Source organism: Thalassophryne amazonica, chromosome 6 (assembly GCF_902500255.1).
Source record: "Thalassophryne amazonica chromosome 6, fThaAma1.1, whole genome shotgun sequence".
NCBI classification, from domain to species: domain Eukaryota; kingdom Metazoa; phylum Chordata; class Actinopteri; order Batrachoidiformes; family Batrachoididae; genus Thalassophryne; species Thalassophryne amazonica.
In genome coordinates this window covers 112,133,669-112,147,417 of record NC_047108.1, presented here as the reverse complement: position 1 = coordinate 112,147,417, position 13,749 = coordinate 112,133,669, and the positions used below count along the sequence as shown (strand labels likewise).

Genomic DNA, 13,749 nt, shown 5'->3' with positions numbered 1-13,749 from the left:
CTCCAAAGGTGTTTCAGAGAATTTGGCAGTACATCCAACGAGCCTCACAACCGCAGACCACGTGTAACCACACCAGCCCAGGACCTCCACATCCAGCATGTTCACCTCCAAGATCGTCTGAGACCAGCCACTCAGAGAGCTGCTGAAACAATCGGTTTGCATAACCAAAGAATTTCTGCACAAACTGTCAGAAACCGTCTCAGGGAAGCTCATCTGCATGCTCGTCGTCCTCATCGGGGTCTCGACCTGACTCCAGTTCGTCGTCGTAACCGACTTGAGTGGGCAAATGCTCACATTCGCTGGCGTTTGGCACGTTGGAGAGGTGTTCTCTTCATGGATGATGCAAAGGAGATGTGTTGCACTGCATGAGGCAAATGGTGGTCACACCAGATACTGACTGGTATCCCCCCCCCCCAATAAAACAAAACTCCACCTTTCAGAGTGGCCTTTTATTGTGGGCAGTCTAAGGCACACCTGTGCACTAATCATGGTGTCTAATCAGCATCTTGATATGGCACACCTGTGAGGTGGGATGGATTATCTCAGCAAAGGAGAAGTGCTCACTATCACAGATTTAGACTGGTTTGTGAACAATATTTGAGGGAAATGATGATATTGTGTATGTGGAAAAAGTTTTAGATCTTTGAGTTCATCTCATACAAAATGGGAGCAAAACCAAAAGTGTTGCGTTTATATTTTTGTTGAGTGTATTTTATACATTTGTCATTTAATTGAGAACATATTATTTAACTTGCTACCAGGCAGCACTTTGCAATTATTTTATTTTCTTGTTTGTATAATGTTACAATAAATTGTTGGTTTAAACAACAAGCAAATTTAGGTTTTGCATTTTGTTCCCATGCTGTACCAAAAGTGAACCAAACCGTATATACACACACACATCCATGCACAAAGCCCTTAAAGCTGCTCTCGGACAACCCCTGCAGCATTCAGGAGTCTGATTGAGGTTGCAACAAAAGAGTTCTTGTTTGTGTTCAGTTTGCACTTGGGGACTCTGTATCATCTCCTGGATGGTAAAAGTTCACACTTCTGATGGAGGATGTGGGACGGATCACAAAGTGTTTTCTGTGCTTGCCTATAGACAGACTGCTCATTGATGGGTTGAAGGGAAGGGTTCCGGTCCTCCCCATAACCTTCATAGCAGTCTGCGCCAGACGAGAAAGCTTTGATTTTAGCTGAACCGATAAGTTCCCAGACCATGCTGCCATCCCGTATCTAATGATGCTCTCCACCACCACCCGATAAAATAAAAGCATAACTTACTGGTAGAGGTGCACCGATCATTATTTTTTAGACCGATCACTGAAATTTTGATCTTCTGATACCGATCAAGGCCGATACCGATCAAGTACATATTTGGATCATGCCCAAAATAAGAATATAGGTCTAATGTATAGGACTATTTTTGCATTAAAACTTAATGATGAAAACAAAAAACATGCATTCAAATAAAGACACTAGAATAAACTGCCAACTTTTGTTTTATTACACTGACTTTGTTCTACCAGCAAGCTTTTTTTCCCCATGTTTCATGTTGCTCAGGTTACAGCCTACAGAGAATACGTTGAGAATGTAAAATACAGCCCTCATTTTATGGGGTTAAAGTTGTCTCAATATTTGTAAATGCACACAGGGTGATCTACAAATAATCATTGATTTGCAAATGTGTTCAGATATCCACAATTGCAAATTTCATATTTGTAACTTGTAAATTGGTCTTTGCAAATAATGTATTTGCAAATATAAACTTAATTTGTAAAAAAAAAAAATACATTTGTAAAACTGGAAATTGTATTTGTGAATTGAGTTTCAGCATTTGTGGATCACCAATTACATGCATTCATTGCTTTCCTCTGTGACGTAATTTTGAGACATTCTTTTCACGAAATCCACAGATCTACAAACATTAATTCAGTCAATTTTTTTTTTCAAACTTAGTTGTCAATTCCAGTATCATGGCAGTTCACAATATAAGTAAATCAAATGAACAAAGCTTCTTTGTACTCTCTGTACCTCTACACTCATATGTAAAAATAAACAAAATCAAAATGCCTACTGATTCACAAATACACACTCATGTACACTGGATATCCACTAGATGGCAGTGTGGTTCCATTCATTACACAGCAGTCTATTTAGAGCTCTCAGAGCCATTTGACTCATTTTGACTTCTGATATGAGTTGGACGGACATGGACTACATTAGATGATGGCGACTGCTCTCTGTGTCCGTCCAGCTCATATCAGAAGTCAAAATGAGTTTATGTCACAGAGGAAAGCGTGTCATGACAAGACCAAGCGCTCCCTGCGCTACTGCCTGCACTGTTGTGATCGGTCCTTTTGATCGGCGCATTTTGCCGATCACCGATCAAACCGATCAAGGCGTGATCGGCCAATAATGATCGGTGCCCCTCTACTTCCTGGTCAACACCAAACACCCTAAGTCACTGTAAAAAATAGTCTTTGCTGTAAGCGTGCACACAAATGATCAATATGGGTTTCCCAGCTAAATAGATTATCTAAGTGAACACCTGGTTATCTGTAAGAGCTTACCTGGCGGATTTATTGATCATGAACTACAACTGGAGCCTGGTCCCCAACTGGAGTCTGGAATTTGTTTTTCACATGAACAGTTACTAATGTAGAATGCAGTGAAACAGCTTAGTGTTGTTGGGGGTGGGCTGCATGTTGGCTGTGGCATTATGTTATCTAATGTCAGACAGTAAAAAGTCTGAATCTGAGCTGGGAACATTGTTTTGTGTGGCTGGTAGCAACACTTAATGCACCAGTTAGTCAGGTTGAGGTCAGGTTTTTTTTTTTTTTTTAAGTCTGTGGGTCACAGAGCTTTCTCGCACTTATTTTCCCTTTCGTATGTCTAGCTTACTATGCTTTTTACCCTTTTAAATTCATTTTATTATGAAACGGAGCGGGCTGCGGCCTCAACTGTATCTGAAGTCTGGGTCTTTTAGTGAAGGGCTAGTGGCTGGCGATCACCTTAATATTTCTTCTGGGTTTTTTTTTTGTTGCTTAATGCTGACAAATTGTACTGTATTTGTTGCCTTTCTGATGCCTGATTCTTTTTTTCTCTCTCTCTCTGTTTAAGGTGCGGCTCCATCCAGAGATGGGTGTGGTCTCTGTTTCTGTAACCCTCCTGTCCTGTGCACCGGCAACATTTCCTCTATATTTGTTTTGTGTCGTTAGCATGGCCCAAGCAGAGGGTCGCCCCTTTGGGTCTGGTCTGTTTGAGGTTTCTTCCTGAAATCATCAGAGGAAGTTTTTTCTTACCACTGTCACCTGTGTTCTTGCTCTGGGGGTTGGTAAGGTTAGACCTTACTTGTATGAAGCACCTTGAGGCAACTTTGTTGTGATTTGGCACTATATAAATGAAAGAAATTGAAATAGGGGAATTGATAAGATTTTATCTACCGGTTCAGTTATCGATTCTTCTTATCAGCATTAACGTTTTTTTTGTGATTTTATTCATTGATTCCTGTTCAGTTTTTTGTGTAGCCTTACACTGGTTTTCAGCATTAGTGCAGCTGTTTTCCTTGTTACTAGACACAATTTTTGTAATGTGGAACTGTCAGGGGAAAAAAATGCTGCCGTTTATGCTGTAATTGATGATGTCTGAGACGTGATCGTGATGGGTTTTTAGAAATTAGGAACCACTTCTTTATTCTCGTGCCTTCTTTTCTACAAATTAAAATTTGTGCTGTCAAAATAATTTGACAGATTTAGTGCTACTGTTTAGTCACAAAGTAAAATATAGTCTTAGGATTTGTTTGCTTTTCTCAGACTATTGTCTGTGAATAAAAGAAAACTACTCTTAAACATGTTTTTTGTTTGTATATTTTTTAACAGGATGAAGACTCGCTTTGTAATAAACTCTGCACTTTCACCATCACCCAGAAGGAATTCATGAACCAGCACTGGTAAAGTGTTCTTGCTAAAGTGTCTTAATTATTTCTTGAACAAAATGACAGCGAGTTAACTGATACCAGTTTAAGAGGTTTTGATGAGCTCAAAGTTCAACATAAGAAGCAGTTAGCATTTTGTCACGCAAGAGTCCAGAGTGATAATGAAAATCTTTCATGGATTTACAGGATTAAAAAAAAGAAGCTGTTGGCACGTTGAAAGATTACTGTTGCCACCCAGTATGTAAATAAGCAACATAGCTGCATTTGTAATTTAACTTGGCACTCTGAAAGGATTAAAATGAATAATTAGATATTGTGTTTTAATAACATGTTACAAAGCAACCTGTTTTCCTGTTGTATTTTCTCAGAAGTGGACATACCACACGTAAATATAGCTTAAATATGTCACTGCAGAGTCTTAAACGGTTCTCAAGGCAGTTGAATTGAAGGGGTTTGTTTGTTTTTGTTTTACCTGAACCAGAAGGTTTTTTTTTTATTATTCAAAATGTATTTATCTACTTGTATTAATCACATACACAAATCCTCAAAAGGACTTTTAGAAGTGGGCCCAATAAAACTCAGTTTTTTGTCCTCCAGTCTGTTTTTGAAAGCTACAGGTGACTTCCTGTCCCAAATGAACGATTGCTGTGACGTAACCAGCCTTGCCTTATTGATTTTCATTCCACAGGTACCACTGTCACACCTGTAAGATGGTGGACGGGGTAGGTGTGTGCACTGTGTGCGCCAAGGTCTGTCACAAAGACCATGAGATCTCCTATGCCAAATATGGCTCTTTCTTCTGTGACTGCGGTGCCAAGGAGGATGGCAGCTGCCAGGTGAGACCGAGTACCTCAGGTCATCATGGGAAGAGAACGACAGCGGTAACTCTGGCTTGCAAGTCATTCCCCCATTGACTCATTCAGTCATTTCATTTGTTCAGGATGTATAGCTAGTCCACATTTGTGTGCAGAGACCGAAATCATGCTCAGATTGTTGTCCACATTTTACCCATTGAAATGGCCAGCTTTTGTAGTTAATGTAAAAATGAAGAGTTGTCAGTGTGCATGTGATGCAGAAAAATCATCTACAACTACATTTTTGTCCATCAGTTTGGTCATCACTGACTCACAATAACCGTACTGATGATTGTATTGTAAATGTTCAAAGTAAGAACTGAGCTCTTTAAAATGGCACAAAGTGAACGTTTGTTGGCCTGCAGCCACTCCTAATTACTGGTATTGTTAATCTTTGTTCTCATGGTGCCCTTAATCTGATCAATCCAGGTTCTTTTCTTTTCACTTGTAGACAGTTTAGTGAAGTATCTCTGGCCACTGTTTTTGTTAAGTACATGTTTCACAATGCAAAAGAGGTAGAAAAAAATCATGCCATCCTAATCGCAAATAAGTGGAAAAAGATGCCAGTTTATAAGTTTATATTTGATTTGCAGTCACAGAATTATTCATGTGCTGTTGTCATCTGCAGGCTTTGGTGAAACGCAGCCCCAGCAGCAACATGGGCTCCACTCTCAAAGAGTCATCTGCATTCCAGAGTGAACTGCGTATGCCCGAGAGCGCCATCCGCCAACAGAACGCCTCGCCCTCCGACAAGGGCAAGGTCACAATCTGTGATGGCAAACCAGGTGACGAGGACAAACCCAAGAAGAGTAGCGTGTGCAAGAGCATCGAAGGCTGCCAGGAAGAGCTGCTGGCGCAAGTGGTAAGAGGAAAAGTGCTTTAGAAAAATAAAACAGAAAGCCTTTCTTCAGTTTTGGATTTATGTACTAAGTACCTGATCTAGGATGTATTTATTGTAAAGTGTCTGGCTTACATGTTCTTTCTACACCACAGACTGCTTCGTCCACTGCTGTGGTCATACTGGAGATGCTGATGTTCCTGATGGATGCCATCCAAACAAACTTTCAGCAGGCATCCGTTGTGGGAAGCAGCAGTCGGGCTCAGCGGGCCCTCAACGAGCTGCATACTCAGGACAAGGCCGTGGAGATGACGGACCAGCTAATGGTACGAAGGCCCCGTAAAGCAGTTTGGAGCTACGTTAGATATGCTGGATTCCATTTGATTGTTAGTATGGTGGTGATTTTCATTATTAATCTGCTGGACAGACCTTTTGTGATCATACTGATCATTAACTGTTCATTCAAGTACTACAAGTCACTTCAATCAAGGGATTTCAAAAAGTGTTAAACCATAATGCATTTTTTTAATTGATACTCTGTCATCAGAATCCTTGTGATTAATTTTTTAAACTTGTTCTTCAGGTTCCCACTCTGGGCTCTCAGGAAGGAGCTTTTGAGAATGTGCGGATGAACTACAGCGGTGACCAGGGCCAAACGATCCGCCAGCTCATCAGTGCACATGTTCTGCGGCGCGTGGCCATGTGTGTACTGTCTTCACCCCACGGCCGCCGCCAGCACCTTGCAGTCAGCCATGAAAAGGGAAAGGTGAGGCCCCCAAAACTGTGAGATGAATCCCTCAAAGGTACGGTGCTTTTAAGGGATTGCTATAATTTAAAAATCATTGGTGTGTTTAAATGTTTACACTCTCCCACAACAGAGTAGAAACGATAACATCATTCATGGTGAGCTGTGACCTAAACAAATGATCAGAATAAATGGACGTTCACCAGTTTCTTAAATGTTTAATCACCAAGTGTGAGTGGAAAGGACTTTATACACATATATTTAGAGGGGTTTAATCTGTGACATACTGAACTCATGGATACGTCCTACAGCAGTCACTGATAAATTACATTTCATGAAACATGCACCTGCACAGTGCTTGAAAGTCAATGAGTCCATCCTTAAAATAAAGCAATTTCATGATGGTAGTTATTAGGTATAACATCTGTATTATTATTTTTTTTATGGTGCATTTGTCTCAAAGAGTTCTTCCGTTTTAGGTTATTTCTCTGTACCTAAAGCCTTGTCCTGTTCTCCTGCCCGACAGATAACAGTTCTGCAGCTGTCCACTCTGCTGAAGCAGGCTGACTCCAGTAAGAGGAAGCTGACGCTGACCCGCCTGGCCTCTGCTCCCGTCCCCTTCACCGTGCTCAGCCTCACAGGAAATCCATGTAACGAAGACTATCTGGCTGTGTGTGGCCTCAAGGTCAGAAAACCTGCTTTCTTAAATTATTACCATTATTATTATTATTATTGTTATTATTTTTCAAGTAGCTGTGAGTGTCACCCACATTAGATAATAGAACTGAGGTCACCTCTCGCTGCCTTTTTTTTTTTTTTTTTTTTGTGCCCTCCAGGACTGTCATGTACTTACTTTCAGCAGTACTGGCTCCGTATCAGACCACCTGGTTTTACACCCACAGCTGGCTACAGGCAACTTTATCATCAAAGCCATCTGGCTGCCAGGCTCACAGACTGAACTTGCCATCATCACTGCTGACTTTGTCAAGGCGTGTATTAATGAGCAGAAATATTTCTGGTGATGGGGCAGAGCGTTAACTCTTGACTGAACTATGTTATTTGATGTTTTCCTCTATGTTTGACGTTACATTTTTCACTTGCCAAACAGATTTATGACTTGTCAGTGGATGCTCTCAGCCCTATGTACTACTTCCTTCTCCCAAGTTCCAAAATCCGTGACGCTACATTCCTTTTCAGCGAAGAGGGGAAGAACATCATCGTCATCATGTCCTCGGCAGGTTACATGTACACCCAGGTCATGGATGAATCCAGCAGCGCCCAACACGGCCCCTTCTATGTCACTAATGTACTGGAGGTAACCCACGATGACCTCAAGGTAAGTTGTATGCGAGCGTTTATCACCCATCTGTGGCTGCACCCGGGCACATAGTTCCAAGCTTATATTGCACTGATTCCGCAACTGGCTGGCATAATTTTTATTGGATCCCATGTACTTCTGTTCCAGCATAATGACTGAGAGAATTGTTGAAGTAAAATCTTTATGTGTGAGTGCAGGACAGCAACGGGCAGGTCGCTGGAGGAGGTGTGTCTGTGTATTACTCCCACGTGCTCCAGATGCTTTTCTTCAGCTACAGCCAGGGGAAGTCCTTTTCCGCCACCGTGAGCCGCAGCACCACTGACATCCAGCAACTATTCCCCATCAATATCAAAGGGTAAAAGTTCTTCTGCACATTCCAGTTTGTCAGTGAGTCTCTGCTCATCCACTGACCAAGACAAGTGCAATGTACAAATAGAAGTTCACCTTTAACCTCTTCTGCATCACTCCTGCTTTTCTGCTCTTCATTAGATCTAATGGCAGCAGCAATAAAGTCTCACCTGCTCTGTGCCAGTGGTCTGAAGTGATGAACCACCCGGGCCTGGTGTGCTGTGTGCAGCAGACAACAGGCATACCGCTGGTCATCATGGTGAAACCGGATACTTTCCTCATTCAAGAGATTAAAACTCTGCCAGCCAAAGCTAAGGTAATATCTTACTATACTCCAGAAAATATGGTAATATCTGCTGTATTCTCTATTCAAAGTCTTTGTTCATCATAATAATGGTTCTCCCTTCAGTCATGTTTGTAAAACATCATAATTCACTTTAAATTGCAGCAGTATTTTTGAAAGTTTTGAAGCAGCTTTCAACAGTTAAATCCTGTCTGTTGCTGTGTTTTGCTTTTTCCTCTTTTTCCCAGATTCAGGACATGGTGGCTATCCGACATACTGCCAGCAACGAGCAGCAGCGCACAACCATGATTCTGCTGTGTGAGGACGGTAGCTTGCGCATCTACATGGCTAATGTGGACAACACGTCGTACTGGCTGCAGCCATCGCTCCAGCCCAGCTGTGGCATCAGCATCATGAAGCCAGTGCGCAAACGCAAAGCTCCTACTACCAGTAAGGATTGTGCTCGCAGAAAGGATTCGGACCTACTTCAAGCCATTTAATCACCAATAAATAAAACAATAACAATGCATAAATTTAAATACTTGCAGCCACTCGGACCTCCAGTCAGGTGACTTTCCCAGTTGACTTCTTTGAACACAACCAGCAGCTGACGGAGGTGGAGTTTGGTGGCAACGACTTGCTGCAGGTCTACAACGGACAGCAGATCAAACACAGGCTGAACTCCACCGGGATGTATGTGGCCAACACAAAGGTGGGGACGAACAGGGCAACCAGGTCATTTCAGAGTTAGAAACAGTCCAACTTCAGTTTAGAATGTATTTTTGGTGAAAGAATATGTGCTTTAAATACGATAATAATAAAGGATGAACTTAATGATGACCAGTAGTCAAAGAAATATGTTGACATTAGATAATTCATATGTATGTTTTTATTGATATATGACAGTGGTGTCCAAAGTCTTCCAGAAAGGGCAGAGAGGGTGCAGGTTTTCTTTGCAGCCACTGACTGAGCAGGTGGGATGAGTTCATCAGTGAAATCACCTGCTGGAGTGGCTGCAAAGAAAACCTGCACCCTCTCGGCCCTTTCTGGAAGACTTTGGACACGACTGGTCTATGACTTCTGCAGATGTTCAGTAATAATCACACTAATGTGTTTGTGCCTATTTTGTATTGACATTAACAGCTCTCTAACTTGCCGAAATGTTAACGCTGTGATTCAGTTTTTGTTGAGTGAATGAAAAACCTTTACCGAGGGTTTGGTTGTTTTGCTTCGTAGCCTGGGGGATTCACAGTGGAAGCTGTTAACAATAACAGTTCCATGGTGATGACGGGCATGCGGGTGCAGGTGGGCACTCAGGCCATCGAGCGAGCTCCTTCCTATGTGGAGGTGTTTGGCCGCACCATGCAGATAAACCTGACCCGAGCCAGATGGTTTGACTTCCCCTTCACCAGAGAGGAAGCTCTGCAGGCTGACAAGAAGCTGTCCATATTCAGTAAGTGCAGAGTGTGCACTGTGCACCGACTGCTACTTGTTAGTCATGCTGTGCTTTTTGATTGCATTTGTAACTTATTTTATATTTGCTTGTCCTACAAATGTCGGTGGAATTTCAGCAGGGTGGGTGTGAGTAGATCCTGGGATCTTAATTTTTGCACAGGTTGTGTTCCATAAAAGCTAAATAAGTATAGATGCAATCGTTTCAAAGCCTTTTTCTGATATACTTTATCCTTTCACTTGATTAAAAAGTTGGTGCATCTGTTGACCCGGCGGGAGTCACCATGCTTGATTCCATCAAGATCTACGGCAAAACCAAAGAGCAGTTCGGCTGGCCAGAAGATCCGCCAGAAGACTTTTCATCAGCCTCAGTGAACAACGTCTGCAGCCCCAATCTCAACCAGACCAATGGCACGTCTGATGGGGACATAGCCACGCCCACCACCATCAGTGGCACCGTGCTGGAGAGGTATGGATGTTCTGCTGTGCTCTTAATAGGAATTCATAGCACTCTGTCAGAGTGATGGAGAGACTGTTGGATAGATAAGCATTAGAATGTAAGGGTTTTTTTTAAATTGTTGCTTATTGATAGACTGCCGATATACAAACTGATCAGTCTGTTGGTGAGGGGGCACAACAGCCTTAGTAACATCTGTCAGTCCTGCTCTGAAACAGTGTAGTCTGAATAAAAAAAGGGATTCATCTTCAGTACACAAGTATATTCTCCTAATCAAACACAGTTCATAATGAGCAGCAGTTACTTTGATCGACAAAACACCAGTGAAAAAACAGATATTGATGTAGGATAGAGTCTGACGGGCTGGAGTCATGTTGGTACAAATGGTAGATTTGGGGAAAACACAAAACGCGTACAAAAGTGGTATATAACAGTAGGATCTTTTAATACTGCTAACTTAATGAGACTACTGGTCAGTAGATTTACAGTTGTGTTCAAAATAATAGCAGTGTATTTAAAAAAAAAAAAGTGAGTAAAGCCCAAAATCCTTAAAATACCTATTATTTCCACACACACTAATTGGAACACTCCACATTCTATTCCAAATCAAACCATGAACAAAAGCTTATCAAATTTATTACTTTACAGAAACTGAAGAAAAAGGAATATTAGGCTGCTCAAAAAATAAATGAAAACTAGGACTGCAAGCAGTTATATACGGGCCCTCGTTCCACGCGACCGCCTACGCAGGGCAGTGCATCACACAATGCATGAAGGAGTTATGACATGTTGATGGTTCGTCCACTAGGCGGCGCTCAGAGCACAGACAGAGGGGGCAGGTGTGTTCAGGGGCCAATCGTCATCACACATGAAGTTTAAAGTCAATCAGGCAAAGCATGAAGGAGTTATCATGAATTGATGTTCAATGGTGAAGGGTCAAAATGGCGGTGCCATAGCGTCTACACCCTTCAACATAGAGAAAAGCTTTTGATAACTTTTGGTCAATATCATCTCTGGATGCTGTGAAAGAAATTTGAAGTGCATTGGACAAAATCCCTAGGAGGAGTTCGTTCAAATACAACATGTGGAAATCACGCAAAATGACAAGAAAATTCAAAATGGCTGTCTTCCTGTTTGGAGTATACCAATGGCGCAAGAGCCTTTTTTGTGCGTCTATGCAAGTCACATATGTGTACCAATTTTCATCTCCCTACTCCAAAAAACCCCCTATGGGGAGGGGCTTTTGAAAGATTCAAGGAGGCACTATTGAGGCATTTTGCCCCGCCCATGGGCAACACCCCTGTGAATTGTAAGAGGTTGTCGTGCTTGACCTGTGTATCAATTTTCATGATGATATGACAAAATTAAAGCCGTCAAAAGGAAGAACGTAATTTCATGGCGAAGGGGCGATATTTGGCACGCCGCCACACAGACGCCGTTACTCGTAACTTCACGGTGATCATTGCCTATGTTCACTAAGTTGTTCTGCATGTTTTAGAAGTGGAATGAAGTTGATTGGGTTAATTGTGACATCAGGACCTGTTAAAGTAAAAATAGGACATTTCCAGTTACCACCAGGGGGCGCTATGGCGGAGGTGGGAAGTTAATATATGCAGACATTCATATGTCATCATATCCAGCAAGTTTAAAGGATCTACGATTAAGTATGTGGGCATGACAGCCGTTCGAAGTGAAATGGCGCCCTCCGAAAAGCTCGCCAAAGTTTGACTAACCCTAGCAGCCGCGCCTTTTGACCTAATTACAATCTTTTGCTAACCTTTGATCACCATTGTGTCGTGATGATGTTGACCAAATTTGAAGACGATTGGATGAAATCCCTAGGACGAGTTCATTCAAATGTAAGTAGTGGAAATGGCCAAAAACGGCAAAAATTACCTCAAAATCGAAACTTAAAATCAAAATGGCCGACTTCCTGTCGATATTTCACCATGACAGTAAGAGACTTTTTTGTGCGTCCTAGCATGGTAAATGTGTACCAAATTTCGTGAGGCTATGATGAAAAAAAACCCCAATGCTCTAAATAGCAGTGTTTGCATTTTTCTTTCCATGAAAGTGTCAAATAGGTGACTCTTATTTAAGGACGAAGACATCAAATCTTATACATGCTGATTGTCGTGCATTTCGCAGTTGAAGTAAAATGAGTCCTTCCAGACATTGCTCAGAAGAACATCATACTTTGATTAAAAAGTTGATTGGAGAGGAGAAAACATATACTTAGCTGCATGAAAAGGTTTGAGATTTTTGCAAATGTATTAAAAATAAAAAACTAAGAAATCACATGTATTCACACCCTTTGCTTAGTACTTTGTTGATGCTCCTTTGGCAGCAATTACAGCCTCAAGTCTTCTTGAATATGATGCCACAAGCTTGGTCCACCTATCTTTGGGAAGTTGGTCCATTCCTCTTTGCAGCATCTCTCAAGCTCCATCATGTTGGATGGAGAGCATCAGTGCACAGTCATTTTCAGATCTCTCCAGAGATGTTCAGTTGCATTCAGGTCTGGGCTTCTTCCATTTATGGATGATGGAAGCCACTGTGCTCAGCAGCAGAAATGTTTCTGTATCCTGCCCCAGATATGTACCTTGAGACAATCCTGTCTCGGAGGGCTACAGACAATTCCTTTGACTTCATGCTTGGTTTGTGCTCTGACTGTCAGCTGTGGAATAAATTTCATCCATTTTGGAATAAGGCTGTAACATAACAATGTGGAAAATGTGAAGCGCTGTGAATGCTTTCCACATGCTCTGTACTTACGAGTACTGTGACAACTAGAAGGCATCTATGTGAAGACAAACTGTGGACAAGAGACTCCACAAAGTCCCACTGTGGGGAAAAAAAACACGTGCTGAAGAGGTTTGACAAAGAACACACTGACTGGACTGAAGAGAAACGGAGCAACATGTTGTTCTTTTTGGGCCTCGGGGTCACAGACAGTTTGTCAGATGACCCCAAAAACTGAATTGATGCCTCAGTCCACTGTGAAGCCAGTGAAGCCTGATGGAGCGTCATGATCTGGAGATGTTTCTCACACTGTGGCATCATGTCTGTTGATCACATCCCAGGATCAGGGATCAGTTTGAACACATCAGAATACTTGAAGAAGTCGTGTTGTCTTATAACGAAGAGGAAATGTTTGAACAAGACAACGACCCCAAACACACCAGCAAGTCAGCAGCATCTTGATTCCAGACCCACCAGATTAATGTTACGGAGCGTCCAGTCCAATCCCAGGATCTTAATCCAAAAGAAAACCTGTGGGGGGTGACGTCAGAAATACTGTTTCTGAGACAAACCCAACAAATGCAAAGGGACTGTGGACTGTAGTCCAAATGACCTGGACTGGAAAACCTGTTCACAGGGACAGAAGAGGGTCGACTCCATGAAACACAGATGTGAAGCAGGTCTCAGAAACAGTGTTCATACAACTAAATATGAGTTCAGTCATTCACAGGAAAGAGAAATCTTCATGTAGTTTTCACTTGATACGGTAAATGTT

At 42.0% G+C, this 13,749-nt stretch overlaps 1 protein-coding gene across 1 annotated transcript in view; it reads left to right on the top strand.

Annotated features, from left to right (window-relative positions):
• Window positions 1–13,749, top strand: part of ubr4 (ubiquitin protein ligase E3 component n-recognin 4) — a 181,892-nt gene that overhangs the window by 95,792 nt on the left and 72,351 nt on the right. The window contains 14 exon segments of the mRNA XM_034173148.1: window positions 3,882–3,952; window positions 4,626–4,773; window positions 5,420–5,653; window positions 5,785–5,955; window positions 6,213–6,395; window positions 6,901–7,059; window positions 7,211–7,363; window positions 7,483–7,710; window positions 7,890–8,047; window positions 8,182–8,356; window positions 8,572–8,773; window positions 8,872–9,035; window positions 9,560–9,776; window positions 10,028–10,244. Coding sequence (XP_034029039.1) covers window positions 3,882–3,952; window positions 4,626–4,773; window positions 5,420–5,653; window positions 5,785–5,955; window positions 6,213–6,395; window positions 6,901–7,059; window positions 7,211–7,363; window positions 7,483–7,710; window positions 7,890–8,047; window positions 8,182–8,356; window positions 8,572–8,773; window positions 8,872–9,035; window positions 9,560–9,776; window positions 10,028–10,244 — 2,480 coding nt within the window.